Consider the following 17,242-nt stretch of genomic DNA (forward strand, 5'->3'; position numbering starts at 1 on the left):
TATTGTACCATATTACACAGGCCAACACAGATTTTGCTTCCTGAAACATTACACAATTCTTGGGTATATTTGGGGTGCCAATTCCAAAAATGGCATCCGTTTTGCCCTATCACGTCTAGTTTTGGAGACAAAACATAGCCTTTTTAGTGAATGGTTCAAGCAGCTTCCTCATGAGGAAGCCTACACCATGGCTTCCTCATAAGGAAGCTGCTTGAACTATTCACTAAAGAGGCTATGTTGTGTCTCCAAAACTAGACATGATAGGGCAAAACGGATGCCATTTTTGGAATCAGCTCCCCATATTCATATCAAACCACCATAAAGTTTTGGAAAAACTTTTCTGACCCTCAATTTTATAGGCCGGTATTATCAATGATGCATCACTTATTTTTTTTACCTACTGGAAATTATCTAGGCTGCCCCTTTTATCCAGACTCTACCTTTAACAGCTGCACAACAGGCAGAAATTAATCAGGTGCAACATTCCTGAAATCTCAATGCTGGGAAAATGGCACCTGTTGAATTTCTGTCTGCCACATGCCTTTTAAAAGCATAGAAACTTTATCTGGGGAAAATGCTGGCAGCCCCACTACTGTTACAATTAAACCATTTATTTTAGTGAAGAAACCTAAATATTGACCATGATTTTTGGCTAAACTTCAGTGTGACAAGGACACTCAGGCTGCAATCCTATCCACACTATCCTGGAAGTAAATCTCATTGAACACAATGGGATTTACTTCTTAGTAGACATGCATAGGATTGGGCTGTGAGTGTTTACTTTTTTACTCCAGAACTCGAGGCAGCTCAGTCCATTGCTGTACATAATGTTTTCAATACAGTAACTTTCTGGCCCCAGAAGAATTAGCCAGAGGTTCAACCGCACTAAAATCTGATGTCAATGGTAAAAATTGGCTTGGAATGATTTGCTTGTATGCATAGATTACAGAAGTGCTTCTAAACATTTAGTTGGCAACCTTCAGTCTTGAAAGACTCTGGTATCGCGCTCTGAAAGGTGGTTCTGGAACAGCGTCTAGTGTGACTGAAAAGGCCGATTCGGGAGTGACAATCCCTTCCACACTGGGAGCAAGTGCAGTCTGTCCCATGCATAAACATTCACATACAACACTGTGATCAAGTTCTCTACAAACCATAGGTACTTCCAGATGTCCCCTTTTTGTAGGTATCCCAGTGAGCAGCCAGCTTGCTGATCAGGGGCACTGGTTATCTGCAATGCACATGCTTGGGTAGAGGAAGGGAGGATTATCTCATGCGATGACAGTGCATTCCATAACGAATAACTAATTTATGGGATTCAGTGCCATAAGATAGTCAGTGTGAAGAACAAGTTAAAATTAGTGGCTTGAGTATGACTCCATCTTGGAGGCTGCAGTTATTTTGTGGGAACAGCTACAGTCAGCTCTCTATTTGCTTATCTGTGAGGGGCAGAATTGCCACCTTCTCTCTTATCTGCTATGCAAATACCTTCCAGAGGCTGCAGAGACGTTCAGAATGGTGCCTGCAACCAACGAAGACCCCTTTAAAATGGCTGGTGGAAGCTTCCACCGTTCATTTTAAAAGGATTTTAGGCACCACTCTGCAGCCTCTGGAAGGCTGAGATATTTTAACACTTCCTGCTGGCTTCTTGAGGGTCTCTGCTGGATTCTTCCCCCCAAGGGTACCCCTTGTATCTAACCCTTTTGATCCCATAACAAGTCATTGGTCCCATTGAATCAATGACTTGTTATCTGTAAATTCACTGTGCACTAAGGTTTCCAGGAACCTAACCCTAGTTAGGATAATAAGAACTGACTATAGTTAGAAGGCTGAGAAGAAGCACCTAATCTTGAATTTCACTCTGACCAGGTGAGATGCCCGATGACGGCTGGATGCTCAAGGTCTGTCTAATTGGGAACTGGCTGCAGCTGTGAATCTCCAGTTGGGAGGGGTCAGAGTGAGTGACAGTGGCCTCATTTTTTGGGACAGTGGCCCCTTATTTTCCAAATCTCTGGTTGGTTAAGAGCTAAGGTATAAAAAAAACCCTGTGGTTGCCATTCTATCATGGATACCTGTTTGTATTAGCCATCATAGGGCAGGTAGAAAAGCGACCCTTTGCTTACGCTCAGAAGCTGGAAAGATCCAGCTGAGTGTTCGGGGCAAGTAAGCTTAGGAGCTTAGCTTTATTGTTTTAGCTGTGTGTTTGTGCGTGTACTGTATTTATTCTCTGAAATACCTAAATGCCTTTCAAAGTAATATGTAACCTTAATTCTGTTCTTTAAATAAACCATTCTGTTATTACAGGCATGTGTTTGTGTGAGTACAAAGGAACTGGATTTATATCAGTCTGGCCTAGGCTGCTTTATGAAGCAAACCAGAGCTGGAGTCCCTGAAGTTTGGGGGAAATCAAAGCGTGCAAGGGCTGGGTAGTTAGCCTGTAGAACTTGGTTCTACAGCGTCCCCTTGGTTGGAGAACTGGCTGTTGGAAGGAGTGGTGGCACCTAACGGAGGGCAGTTTGCCCTGAGGACTTGTATGCACACTTGTTTGGTGTGTTTGGCCAGTAGGGTGAGCGTGTGCAAGAACTTGTACTCATTTTTTGGCTTTTTGCCTTGGAACTGTACCCTGCTCTCTCCTGGAGTATTAAGCCCCTTGAGATAGAAGAACAAACTGAAAACATGCATTTCTAACTCACTGGGGGTGTTTGGCCAGTGAACCAGAAGTGTCAAAGATCAGCCAGAGAGACCCTGGACTGTGACTATAAACTGTCTTAGATGGTTTATGGCTGGCTGTTAGTCATGATAGCTATACAGAACTTCCATGTGCCTGTGAATAAGAGTGCCTGAGGACAAACAGAAAGGGATGGCCACACCCTGCTTTTGAGAGTCCAGAGGCATCTGGCTGGCTACTGCTGCAGAGCACAGGACCAGGTGGACCTTAGTTTGAGCAAGGCAGTTCTTATGTCCTTATGATTCCTCTTCTGATCACATGGGCTAGCAAGATCAGTGTGTGAGAGGCTGTTGTGTCTCAACAGTAGCAATGGATCATCCTCTGATAGGAAGAACCATTTAATGAGCTACTTCTTGTTTCAGGGTTGTCACTCTGAGCTGTGATGTCAGGAAGCCCCCTGTGATGAATTTTATTCCACAAAAGCATGGGCTAACCATCTTGTTAGCACTGAGGTCCTGTTCTCTACACCCAAGATGCAACAGAGATGTTGGCAGCATCCAGTTAGTGCATCTTCCTAGAGTTGTGAAAGGCACTTTTGTTGTAGGAGGGGCTGAAGCAGTGGTAACCATTCTCATCCCATACCAGCCACAACTGTGTAGGAAAGCACAGTTTTACAGGACATTATGACCAAAGTTCTTTCAACCTGTCTAGTTCCTAGCTTAAATCTGACAAATGAAAGAGTAATCACTGCACACCTTTTGAAGTAGTGTCTCTGCTGCAGTCAACAGCAGAAACTTCACAGATGTCATCATAGATCAGGAAGTCCTTATTTTGAGGATTCAGCCTAATCTTTAAAATCTGATTTTTTTGTGGGGGAGGGGAGACATCGTGCAATTAAGATACAGCTGTGTACACAGGTTAGTACAGCTTTAGTGTCCATAATTGCAATGATGGTTATTTCATGGACTTGTGCAACCATTTGGAGCATTTCTGGAAAATATGGCAGATTCTGGAGGCATGTCCTCTTCTAGCAATGGAGTCAGAAGTGTATTCGGTTAAGGGTTATTGTAGTCATTACATTTCAGAGTTCAGTATAAGCATAGAGCAAGAGAATGTCAGTGTGGGCCAACAGTTGTTTAGCACAGTCAAGGTTTTCCTTATGAAGGACCAATGGGTGAGATTCTTTCACACATCTCAGAGGCAGAATCCACACAGTTGCTCTCCTAGACAGTGACATCTCCTCAATTGCCACTGGCCCCAGTGCACATTTACTTGGGGCACTGCGTGTATGTGTGTCTGCCACTGGAAACAAATAACACCTGGTGCATATATTTAACAAATTAAGAAGAAAATGGGCTCTAAGAGAGATGGTGATAGTGAAAGGGGATGAATCAACAGAGGAATGAAACATAAAAATGATGGGAAAGAAAAAGAGGCAGGCAAGAAAAGGGAAGCATAAAAGACAGAGATGGGAAAGCAGTACTGATTGCAGCCAGCTGCACACAGAAGACTATAGCAGAGAGCTATGCTGTGCAGAGCTGGGCCAGAGGGTCCAGGCCTCCTGGGAGGGGATCATCTGGCAGCCCCAGTAGTTCCATTGGGAAATTTCATCCTTTCTCCAGGATCAGGAAGGACAAAACTTGGTAGTCGGACTCCCCTCCCCTCCCCCCACTTGTGGAATGAGAGCTATTGTTTGGGACTATAATAAGGGGGGGGAGCCCTGGAGCTTCCCCTTGGGAGTAACAACCACATCACCATGATGTGAACGACTCCCATGTCAGGGTGACAAGAGTGAGCAAGAGGCCTCTTAACACATCGGAAGCCATTTCTGAAATGCATCCTTTGTGACCATTTGGCAGCATTTATCAAAACACTGACCTGTATTTAAACCAATCACCCCATTGTTAGCACCCTCTTGAGCAGTTCCCACTTCAGTGGAGAAAAGGAAAGGCGCCCTGACCTCCCACTGCTCTGACCCAGTTTGAAAGCCCTCCACAGCCCCACCCCATCATATCCACACCGAGTTCTTCCCATCCCTGCCGTTAGTACTGCCCTTCTCGGAGCTGGCTTTGGGCTTGGCTCCTTGTTTCTCCTGGGCAGTGTTGGCGCGGTTCTGCTCTGCCACAGTCCCCCCTGAAGCCGGACTGCTGGTTCTCGACAGCTGTGCGTGTGCCTGAGTGCTGTTGTAGCTCTGAAAAGCAATGTCTAACTGCTCCTGTGCTACCCGCAAGTGTTTATGGAGTGTGGACAAGTCTGGTGGGATGTTCTCCTCGGGACTTGTGCACTGCTGTTCCTGAGCCACGTTGGCCAAGTTCTGCTCATGCGCCATCAGGCTATTGGGAACTTTGCCCTGCTTGTCGGATTTCACCACCAGGTTATATTCTGGAGGGCAGGAGATGTTCTTTGGGTAGGCAGCATAATTGTAGGGCGGCTGCCTGAAGCTATGGATCTTCCTGTCACGAATAGCATCCCTGATGCTCCCAATTCCCAAGTGGCACATTTCAGCCAGGTTGAGCAGCAAGCAAAGGCAGCTGACGACGTACATCACCAGGAGAAAGATGGTCTTCTCCGTTGGCCTGGACACAAAGCAGTCAACGTTGTGTGGGCAAGGATCTCGGTTGCAAATGTAATTCGGAGTGACTTCAAAGCCGTAGAGCATGTACTGCCCTATCAAGAAGCAGACTTCGAAAGTTGCTCTGGTGAGAAGCTGGAAGACGTAAATCTTCATCAGGCCCTCCTCTTGGATATGTCTCCTGCCATCGTGTTTTTGCTGCTCCTTCTTCTCCTCCTCCTTGGTTTTGGATTTCTCTGCATTCTCCCCTATCTCATCGACTATCATCGGCTCTTCCTCCTCCGCTCCCAGGGGATCTTCCAGATTGCGGACGGCCTGCCAGTTCAGCGCAAACTGCTTTTTCTTCTTGAAGCCTCGAAACCTCTTCTGCTCTTCCTCCGCGGACCTCGCAATCCTGTGGATGGCATAGCCCAAGTAGATGACGGATGGGGTGGAGATCATGATGATCTGGAAGACCCAGAAGCGGACGTGTGACAGCGGCGCAAAGGCATCATAGCAGACATTGTCACAACCAGGCTGCTTGGTGTTGCATGTGAACTTACTCTGCTCATCTGAATAGATGGACTCGCCTCCGACAGCCGTCAGGACAATGCGAAAGATGATCAGGACCGTGAGCCAGATCTTCCCCACAAACGTGGAGTGGTTGTGAATTTCTTCTAGTAGGCGGGTTAGGAAGCTCCAGCTCATGTTGGTCATAGGGGCTAATCATTTATTACCTATGTTAAAGAGAGAGGAGAAACATGGTTGATGCACACTGATCCCTTCTTTTGTACCATTCACTCGGCTTCTGCTCCTTGGGGAGGGGAAGGAGGAACAAAGAACGAGGCAGAAGAGTGGAGCCCCACCAATGAAAATTGGAGTCACTGGATGGCAGGACGAAAGTGCATGTAAAAAAACCCATACCGGTTGACCAAAAAGACTAATCAAGGGATAGACTACCATACTGCCAATTTGTATGACTGGCATGAGTGGTAAGCGTGGAAATTCTACAATCCCATGGTTCCCAAACTGTGGGTCGAGACCCACTGATGGGTTGCAGCCTGATTTTTGGTGAGTCGCCAAAGTGTGATGGAAAGATCAGATAATTAATTACCTCAAGCCTTGAGGCTATTCAAAAATCAGGTACTGTAGCTGCTAATTACACTGCAAAGAGCTCAGCTCCTGCAGTTTGCAAGATTGCTGCTAATTGCCCTGCAAGGAGCTGAAATTTGCAAGTATGTGTAAATATAGGGAGATAAAGGTTTAAAGGTCTTTTTTCTGGTTATTATTACTTGCAAATAAATATTATTTCTTTCTAGATCTTTTTTAAAAGTCTGGTAAATCTAGGTGGGTCCTGATAGAGCGTTGTTTAAAAAAATGGGTCCTGGTGCTAAAAAGTTTGGGAACCACTGCTATAATCCATACTCTTAACAGTGGTTTTCAATGTTTCTCTTTTCATATCATGCTAACCCCTATGGTCTTCGCCTCTTGTGATGCCATCTCAGCTTCTGGGAGACTCTTCCATGTTCTGTAGCTCTGTTTCTAGGGCAACTGTCTGAATAATAAATTGCCTATCCCTCTTCCTCTGCCAATGGAGGGACAGACAATTTGTTACTACACAAAGTTGCATTGGAAACAGGGCTGCAGCACCCAGAAGAGTTCTCCAAACACCTGCAGTGCATCAATGCGCCGTGGCACACCGGTGGAACACTGCTGCTCTAACATGTGCAGCCACCCCTGTAAGACATGAAGCACTGTTAGGTCAAACAGAATGTATTCTGAGCAGGGGCTGCAGTACAGCGGCAGAGGAAGTGCTATGTGTGTTGGATGCCCCGGGTTCAATCAGTGGCAGTATCGCCAGGTAGGTCTGGGGAAGACCCTGAGCCTGAACCACTGGAGACCTGCTGACAGTCAGACAACGCTGAGCTAGATGGGCTAGTGGCATAAAAGCCAGCCTCAGATGTTCATGTATTACTCAATGCCTTATGCTGAAGCATTTGGTGGGCCGCTGTGAGATACAGGAAGCTGGACTAGATGGGCCTCTGGCCTGATCCAGTGGGGCTGTTCTTATGTTCTTAAGCTCTATTGGGGAACAGCAGGGATTGCACAACATAGCAATGCAATTCCTTGACTATTTTTGCCCTCTTCCAATTGGTGTCCCCCCCACTGTATTTCCTTTTTCTTTTGTTGTATTTTCTGTTTATTTATTTTTTACTCTATTGAATATTGTATTTTATTTTTATTTATTTTTTAATCTATAAATTGTAAGCTGTCTTGGGCATCTGCTTTCAAGTGAGGAAAGGCTGAGTAGAAATCTTTGAAATGAATACATAAACAAATAAATAAGAGTAATCAATGTGGTATGGAAAAGATTTTGTCTTTTTGAGTTAATGTAAAGGCAGTATACATTTCTTGTTTAACTAAATGATCACAGGAGGCAAAGAAGTTGGGAACATCATCCCCATCCAAATTCCCCATGAATCCAGAGGGTAAGAATTTATCAAAGGCCTAATTAGGCAAATCAAGCAGACTTGTCAAACCTCTGGTCATTCTGTCATTCTGGTAGATCCACAACTACCCATTGCTAATCTCTGGGCTGACTCCTCTCCACAGCTTTAATAATAATAATAATAATAATAATAATTTTAAAAAAAACTTTATTTTTATCCCGCCCTTCTCCCTAACGGGACCCAGGGCGGCTTTGTAAGTATTCTTGCTTAACTACCTGCCTAAATCTGGAACTGTTGTTATCCATGGAGTAGTGTCTGGAGTCGGACCTATTCTCTTGTGCACATTTACTCAGAGGCAAGTCCCACAACATTCAGTGGGGCTTATTCCTACGAAAGTGTGCCTAGGATTTCAGCCTTAGAAAACTAGCATGTCACACAGAAGTCTAGGCTACAACCTCTTCTCACTGCTATCTCGTTTTCCAAGTGCAGGGAATTCCCCCCCCCCCCCGGTTTAGAAGAACACCACGTCCTCTGCTTTCTCTGCCTGCAGTCTGAAGCGTTCCAGTTCAAATGCAGGTTTGCCACCACATCTGGGGATGAGTCACCAACCAGCCAGCCTATTTCAAGGGAAGCCTGAAAAGTCTGCCCAGCTTGCTGGTGATCAGGATCTTTACAACAGTGGCATAGCTAGAGGGGGTGCAAAGCACTAATTTTTGCAGGGAGCCTCACTAGTGTCCAAGGGGCCTCTTCCTCTCCCCTTCAGAGCCATACACAAAACTTTGAATAGATATTTCCTTACAAGTGGTACAAGTTTTGCCTGAGCTTCCACATCCCTAAGGGTTTTGGGCGTTTCCAGAGAACAGGTTCAGAGGCTAGAGCTGACAGCCATCAGTTGGCCAGCTCTGTTTTAAGTCATGCTGACAGGGTAACCTCCGATAATAATAAGCAGCACTTCTATGACAGTACGCAATGCTCAAAGTGTGTCACACAAATCATGGCATCCCTGTGAGGCAGGACAGCATTATTCTCAGCATATTCCCCCACTGGGGCGAATGTGGTAGAAAGTCCCAAGTGGTTGAAAGGTAAGAAGAGCTCTTTGCTGCCCTGCCCTGCATCCCCTTTAGTTCATCACACAAAATGTAAAGCAGCCCTCTCACAATCCTGTGTGGATGGCATGACTGTGTCCCTCTCATCGTGCTTTTGGCTGCCAACCAATTGTACTGACTTGGAGGGGTGAGGACTGGCTGGTGTTGCACAAATCAACATCACTCAGTGTATAAAATGAGACTAAGAATAACCTGATTCATAGAGAGGTTTCAAGTATGACTAGCATAAAATTTCCTTATATAATGAATAGTCTAAGGGTGGCATTGTATAAACTATGACCAATTATCACTGCCTGACTTGTTTATCTCTAAAAGTCATTTCAGTACAACTTCACTGGCTCACCCAATGCTTCTTGCTTCCAGCAAATGGAAGGTCCCCATTTTTTTCCCTTTACGGATGGGGAAGCAGATGTGGGTGGGTGGGTAGAATTTTGAAGGACAATTTCAATGTGCATACAAAGAAACGCAGGACATTTCAGAAGATCCTGGGGTGTGCTGCAAGCAGGGCATGTACTCAAGTTAACCCAAAGTGCTGGGGTCAGGACCCAACCAGATCCAGACCCCCAAGAAAGCCAAGGAGGAGAAGGAGCTGCCCCCTGAAGAAGCCTCAAACTCCAACGGTTTGGATCGACAGACGGAGTCACACTGCACACGGAGTCACACAAAGCAGGCTCTGCACATTGCTGCCCCATCACCAACACATTTGCAACCACCTTGCATGGATCCTTTTCATCCATCAACACCCCACCAGGAGAAAGGGTGTGCACACACAGTGCGGGCCAACCCCAAACATTGCGGCATTGGTTATAGCATTCATGTGTGTGGTGCAATCACATGGGGCAAAGCCAAAGAGAAGCAGCTCAGGGATGTATGCTCCTGACATACATGAGGCCTTGCCATGATGCTTTAGGACTTAGGTACGTGCAAGGTAGAGGTAGGCTGCCTCTGACTGCCAGATGCAGGGGAGGGCAGCAGGATGCAGGTTGTGTCTGTTGTCTAGTGTGTTCCCTGAAGCATTTGGTGGGCCACTGTGAGATACAGGAAGCTGGACTAGATGGGTCTTTGACCTGATCCAGCTGGGCTCTTCTTATGTTCTTATGACTGGCTTTCAAGGTGAAACTGACCAAGAGGATTCTCATGACTCTGCTATGGGACAAGTCAGTTTCCACTACTCTGGGAGATCTCTCTTTGCAAGATGCACCATCCATTGCACAGTGACTGCACTTTATGAGATTGCCAGGGATATGCAGAAATTTCACGTCTTATTTGAAACCTGTTTAGCTTCCCTTGAAAATTTTCAGCTGTTTCTCCTCAGAAGGAACCCTGACATTTGCCTTGACTTCCACTTTGTTGCCATTTCAGTGCCAACCCTTTTTTGAATCAGGACTTGCAGAACCACCACCACCCCACACACCCACCCAAAGGCCCAAGCATTGCAAGGACATGCTTTGAATATCTAAGTAAACCTTGACAACGTGGATCTCCAAACTGTGGAGATGACTCCCTTGGGAGGGCAAGAGACCCTTGAAGCAGGGCTGGAATCAGTGCTGGCAGAGAAACTCTGCAGAGGAATGGGACTGGCCTGACAAAAGCTGGAGCCCCTACCCTAGTTCCTGCCTGCTGTGCTGCTAACGAAAGTACAACATGCTCCCCGTGCACCCACAGAGCCTGCCTGTCTATCTAGAAGGCTCCTTCTCCCTGCCACCCCCTGGGTGAGACAGCCATGCCAGCCCCTCCTCTTGGCATCACTGCCAGCCTCACGCCCTTTCAAGCTCAATTCACCAGGTTAGAGTGACCAAGACGGGCACTGCTCCTCACAGTTAGGTCATGATGAGAGAAAAGGAAGGGGACAGTGTGCCAGCCAAAAGGAAAGGTCTCTGACAAAGCCTTCTGCGTGCAAGTCCATGAATCTCTGCACGCAGCTTCAGGCAAATAGCCCATGCGAGTGGGCATGCAAAAGATCCATAAAGCAGTTGGACCCAAGCTGGAGAGGTCAGATCAGAAGGTAGAGTAAAGCAACAGCACTTTACTCAATTAAGGGTGCAATCCTTTCCAGCACTGACATAAGGGCAGTGCAGCTCTGAGGGAAGGGAACAAGCATTCCCTTACTTTGAGGAGGCCGCCGTGAGTGACACCCAACTGCAGGATGCAGCACACGTCCCAGTGCTGGAAAGCACTGACATAAGGGGTTAGGATTGCGCCCTAAGTCAGACCCACTGAACTCAGGAAGATCTGCTTCAGAGGAAGAAGTATAGGTTGTGTTGGAAGGCAAAGACTTTTAAGAAACAGACCACCTTGTATTGCGGCCCCAATACTCTCAGGGAACAGCCTCTTGGCCTCATGAACTCCACATGTGCTTTTGAAGCTGGGGCATGATCCAAGGAGCTCAAGGTGAACAGATTTTCCTCTCCCCTCTTTCATCCACACAGCAAGTTACAGTATATACAGTATATACTATACAAAAAAGTTCAACTGAGAGGTGGTGACCAGCCCAAAGTCCCCAAGTATGTAAGCTGCATGGCTGAGCCCAGGTGTACCCTGTCCTACCTAGTCTGACATTCCTACCCACTACACTGCAGGCACTCACTCTCTGAGCTTGGGGGGGGGGGGTCTGAAGGAAGAGAAAAGGAGATCAGAAATGTCAGAACTTGTTTCTAAAACACAGGGCCTCATTTCAGACCTCGACCTCCATTCCCTCCAATTATTTTTAATCAAAACGTGCCACAATAGATGCAATAAGGAGAGATTGATACAAATAAGTTACTCACAGAGACATGATGTTTTCAGTTCCAGGCTTCCTTGCCAGCCTAGAGCTCCCAAGAAAGTTTTTTCAGAACTTCCACTCTTTTCAGGAGTGGGGGAAATATATATTTCCACCAAAGCGATGTCTCTCAATACCAAGGCTCCACCAGCTTGGAAAGGAGACTTTTTGGCAAACTTTTAAACACATCCTGCAGGGCTCCGCCTTTCTGACAACGAAGCACCCATCCTCCCCCCCCCCCAAAATGCTCCACCCGGATGCGTCAGGGAGTCGTTCTTCAAGGAAAAAAGCATTTAAAACAAATATTTCATTAAAATGCACAAGAAGATATTGCAACTCTCCATCCCGATGGATTGTTCAAGGCATCCTGGGTGAAAAGGAAGGAATAATCAGGGGTTTAAAATGAAAAAATGAAAAATTAACACATCCAAAGCAGTCCTAAAAATCCTCCTGGTTAAGATTGCTGCATTTTGCCTTCCTCTGCCGGACAAAAGTTACAAGCGCCAGTTTGGGGCATTCGCAGCAGATTCAGAAGACGGAAAGCATGACTAATGAGAAGCATCTGGGAAGCACATGGCCAGGGACCAGAGCAGGAGAGAAGAAAGATGGGTTGCCTTAATGAAGCAAAGCCATTCCTGGCCTGAAACCCCGTCAATCTGCGACTCCAGGGCAAGGAGAAGAGAATGTCCACACAGACACACTGCTTGGGGCGCCTGTTCCAACCTGGTGCTCCAGAGACCAATTCACACCGGAAGATTTTATGAGGCTGTTGTGAATGGGATGCCTGGAATCCTGCCCAGAAAATCATGCTCACATTTCTGCAACTGGAGGAAGAGTTTAGGCAAATGTTTCCACTGTGTTTAATCTGCAAATAAGTTAAATATAGTTACTTAATTTTCAAGGCTGCCTTGAAATGCACACTAGATGTACAATTCAGGGGGGAAAAAATGCTCCAACAATCATTCTGGATGGGGAAAAGAGTCTCCATAGAAGCCCCCCTCCTGCCCCACCCCATGTACTCTGCTGTAATGATTTCCCCATTGACTGACGTTCATGAGAGCTGCCCTGAAAGACTTGTGGATTGAAGAGCAGGGTAAAAATGCTTTAAGATTCAAGGTGGAAGTTTAGAGCGCAATCCTATTTTATTGTCGTTTTTATGTATTTTATGACTTTTAAATGTTGTTAGCTGCCTTTAGCGCCTTCCAGAGAGAAAGGGGCATGAAAAAGAAAGAAAGAAAGAAAGAAAGCAAGCAAGCAAGCAAGCCTAACTTGGGCTCAAAACATGCAGGCCAGTACAGGGCCTGCACTGTATCCAGTGCAAGTTAGGGACTGATTGCAGGCCATCCAGGAGCAAGGGTAAGCGTTTCCCCTTACCCTGTGTTGTGCTGCAGCAGACACAATGGGTCCACTCGAATCTGTGCCACCTGATGAGGTGGTGCAAATCTGAGCAGCCCGGGTCTGCCCTAGGCTGCCCAGGAACTGCCCATAACTGCTGGGTCCTGGCCTCGCTTCCCACTCCCCACCTGTCTGCTCCTGGGAACACTCAGCACCCAACCTTCCCCCGCCCCCAAATGCCTCCCTCCCACCTCCTCCCTGCCCTGTCCACACCTCCCCAACCCCTGTGTTGGCCGAGCTCAGCTAATGCAACTCACCTTCTCCCTTTGGCCCACAGCAGCATGGGGAGGTTGGCGCACATCTTTGCACCAGCCTATCTCCCCAACAAGTGGCTCAAAAGTGCTTTATGGCATTTTTTGTGCAAAGTTTATTTATTTATTACGGATACAGGTGAGGAAAATGGGTTGGGCTTAGGGCTGGGACTACACAGGTTACACATGAGGGTATTGGCCATCGATTACAACATGCATTGTTCCAAAAAAAGAAATCAACAACGGCTGAAAAGAAAAATACTCATCAATACAAAAGTTATCATATTTGTCAATATTGTTTAACTAAAGTTATCTATCCAGTCATGAAAAGGCTTCCAATACCTTCTTACTCTACCTAAATCTCTCTCTTTCATTCTTTCTGTTAAACCTCCATTTCTGCTATTTCATAAATTTTATCTATTAAATTTTCTCTAGTTGGAACATCTGTAGATTTCCACTTTTCTGCATGCTATATTCTTGCCGCTGTACTGATATGTACAATAAGGTGTTTCTTATATTGGTCTTTAATTTCTGATAACATATTTAGGAGGAATATTTATGGTTTGAATGGTAATACACAATTCAATATCTCTTGTAACAATATATGTATCATTTCCCAATATTTCTTTGCTTTTTCTCATGTCCACCTCATATGATAAAAAGTTCCCTCAATCTCTTTACATTTCCAACACTTATTTGATGACCCAGGGTACATTTTTTGCTATTTTCTCTGGAAAAAGTGCTTTATGGCATTTTTGTGACACTCCTGGGACTTGCGTTGGCCAAGTCCACTCTAGGATTGTGCCCTTAGATATATATTAAGCACGAACACCACAAGTGATTTTCAGAGACTCTCAGAGCTTGTTTTCATCTAAGCTGATCTTTTTTAGAAATTTTAACAATAAAAAGTGTGTGTGTGTGTAAATAAAGCCCGTGTTGTACTAGACACAATGAATTAATTGTACACTGTCTCCAACCTCCAGATTCTACCCTTCAGACTATTAATTATTATTATTATTAACAGTATTTATATACCGCTTTTCAACTAAAAGCTCACAAAGCGGTTTACAGAGAAAAATCAAAATCTAGCAGGAACCTTAGCTGTTGGAGCCCTGCCAGGTAACTGTATATAACCATGTTAATACATCTGAGACACCTTTGTGGAGTATGGATCCTGCAGTCATGGTTCAACTGGCAACAGAGCCCAAGTACTGGTCTCATTTTGAGGACTAAGAGAAAGCAGATTTTGATCTAAAGCCCACTGCAGAGGTCCACACTGAGAGGCAATTAAGTGCAGTAATACATACAGCAGGCTGAGTCTCAAACCTATTGGAATCTCCAGGAGGCTTGCCATGCTGGCACTTCAAGAAAAACAGGGTTCCAGTCTGGGAGATCCTACTGGCTAGAAACTGAACAAGTTTATGATGACAAAGTTGACTGCAACTTTGGAGTTGGAGAGGTCCTTTAAGAGCTTGGCTGCTCAATCAAAGAAAGGTTTATCCAATTCAGCTTCCTGTTTCCAACAGTCGCCAGTCAGCTGCTCCCAGAGAATGGGCAGCCCAATCTCAAAGCCGGAGGCTCCACCAGGTGCCCCTTTCATCCCTTTCCTCCAGGGAAAGCCCCACAATGGAGCTTCTCAAGTCTATGCTGGTTATTTTGCTGACGCAGACTTGAAAGATTCATGTTGGGCCTTCTGGTCCAACAGAGTTCAGATCTTGTGGAGTGAGCTCTGCCTGTCCCACCCCCTCTCCTGTTCCAGTTCCTTCCCCCACCCCACCTCTACTACTTTTTCAATTTTGTGGTTCCACCAGTTGTTACTTGCAGGCAGTTTATACTTTTACACATGGTCCAGGGAATCACTGTTGCAACTTTGTTGTGCCTTTCTTTGTAGTCAGTCTGCACAACCTTTTTATTATTTTTATTATTAATAAGAATATTTATATACATGCTTTTCAGCAGGAGTAGTTCACAAAGTGGTTTGCATAGTAAAATAAATCAAGCAATGGTTCCTTGTCCCCAAAGGGCTTACTAAAAAAAAAAAATACAGAAGAGACACCAGCAATAGCCACTGGAAAAGACAGCATGCTGGGCTGAACAGGGACAGTTGCTCTCTGTCAAATATAAGAGGACACCGCTTTAAAGGGGTCTGGCCCCTTCAGATTGCTGTAGCATCACAGGAACCTCTGGGTCATTTGAATGTTCAGAACTGGTGAAAATGGACCAAAAATTGGGGATCACAAGTCCTTTATCAGATTCTTCATCAACATTGCAGTGTTCTAAAAATGGCTTTGAAACAGAGAAGGTTTCAGAACTTAAGACATGTTTGGGAGAACTTCGGTGTTTCCCTTAAATAAGTTAAATAACTTCCTGCATTTCCTTATGGCAGTCTGGCAGAAGCAGCCATTGTCTTGAGAGCTGCTTGCCTCTCAAAGCTGTCGTGATCTCTGCACATGTAGATGAGAAAAAATGAAATGTGCTGTTTTGGAATGTTTACATTCCAAGATTCCTTGGGCACAGTCCAAGGAAAATCTATTGTGTGCAAAAATGCATTCAAGCTTATGCATAGCTCCCCTTTATTTCAGGAGAGGTCATGCAGGAGATGTTTCTGGTGGCCAGTGGGCCTGGAGTTTTGGTGATTCTAGAGTTACTCCCGTGCATGCACACACAAAAGCATCATGTATCTTGAACACCACAAAAATAATCAGCGCCTCTCTCAAACACTATTGTCTGTCTGCAACCTTTGCCTCCATTCTTCTCCTTCTGTCTCTCAATTAAAGGCTGTGTCATGATCCATCCAGCTGTGGGTCACAACAACCCACTACTGTCCCCTGCGACTGGCAGCGCTCTGCAAGGTTACCAGTAAGGTCATGCTCTTTACAAGAGATACAGTGGCCTGCCAAGAATGAAACTTCTGGTCCAACTTCTGACATAAGCAAGGGAAAGGAGATACAATGCTGGTTTACTTAGGTCTTGAGCCTGGGATTAGACAGAGGATCACAGCTGGAGGTATGTTGGGTGTGGGAGGGTCTGCTGGCTGATCAAGCAGTGGTTAAGGAGAAGGACCCACAGACAAGTACTTTTGCTCTGTGGGCTCAAACGCTCCTCCTGGAACCAGACCCATTTTGCACTACCACTCCCAACTAAAAAAGTCCCCTCCTTTAAAAGAAAATATATTATAAATATAAGAACAACAATGCAATAGCATAGCTAGAGGGGGTGCAAAGCGCTAAGTTTTGTAGGGAGCCTCACTACAGCATGCAAGTGGTCCCTGCCCCTTCCTTTCAGAGTCGTTCCGAGTGGCCATTCTGCCTTGTTTTGCACCTATCACCAATGGTTTTGAAGGGGTGGGGGAGGGGCTGCTTGCACATTGCTGTGAAGCTCCTTGCAAAACTTAGTGCTTTGCACCTCCTCTAGCTACGCCACAGCGCCAATACATGCACCAAGTGTCCTTCCTCACAATTATGAGTACCTGCTTCAGGACTCATGCAGGAAATCAGAAGGCATGCATGTTTCATGCAGAGACACAAAGTGTAGGCTCCCCCAAGAGGGGGTAATCCTTACTCTTGCATACTCTTAGTAAACTTTGGGGTATACATGTGAAGTACTCTCCAGTTTTAATTCAGATAAAAATGGCACTTTAAGTATGAGAAGTTTTGGAAGCACTTATTCCAAAAGTCTAGGTATTTTTGGAAAGCTTTCCTAACATGCACATCGACGTGGGAGGCCTGCGCGTCACCCCATGCAGTGGGCGGGGCAACACCCCAGATGGTGGGCATGGTGATGTACCATTACCCCGCCCCCACTGGTTTTTTGGCAGTACCTTTTGATAGAACACAGATATTTCAATGTGGTTTGTTTCACTGCATTCTACATAAAATTACGCATTGATTGATATACAGCATGATGGTTGTATTCCTCCAAACTCTGATTTTAGTGATTTTGAAACTTGTAGAGTCTCTCTCTCTCTCTCTCTCTCTCTCACACACACACACACACACACACACACACACACGTCAACTTACTAACACCTTATTGCAGTAGTTCTCATACTTTTAGCACTGGG

At 45.6% G+C, this 17,242-nt stretch overlaps 1 protein-coding gene across 2 annotated transcripts in view; it reads right to left on the minus strand.

Moving 5' to 3' along the window:
• Positions 1-250: 250 nt before the first annotated feature.
• GJC2 (gap junction protein gamma 2) overlaps positions 251-17,242 on the minus strand; it is a 67,151-nt gene continuing 50,159 nt past the window's right edge. For both annotated transcript variants that reach the window (XM_066627648.1, XM_066627649.1), the window contains one exon: positions 251-5,953. In XM_066627648.1, coding sequence (XP_066483745.1) covers positions 4,674-5,933 — 1,260 coding nt within the window. In that variant the 5' untranslated portion in view covers positions 5,934-5,953 and the 3' untranslated portion in view covers positions 251-4,673. The remainder of the gene's footprint in view (positions 5,954-17,242) is intronic.

Source organism: Tiliqua scincoides, chromosome 5 (genome assembly GCF_035046505.1).
Source record: "Tiliqua scincoides isolate rTilSci1 chromosome 5, rTilSci1.hap2, whole genome shotgun sequence".
Lineage (NCBI taxonomy): Eukaryota > Metazoa > Chordata > Lepidosauria > Squamata > Scincidae > Tiliqua > Tiliqua scincoides.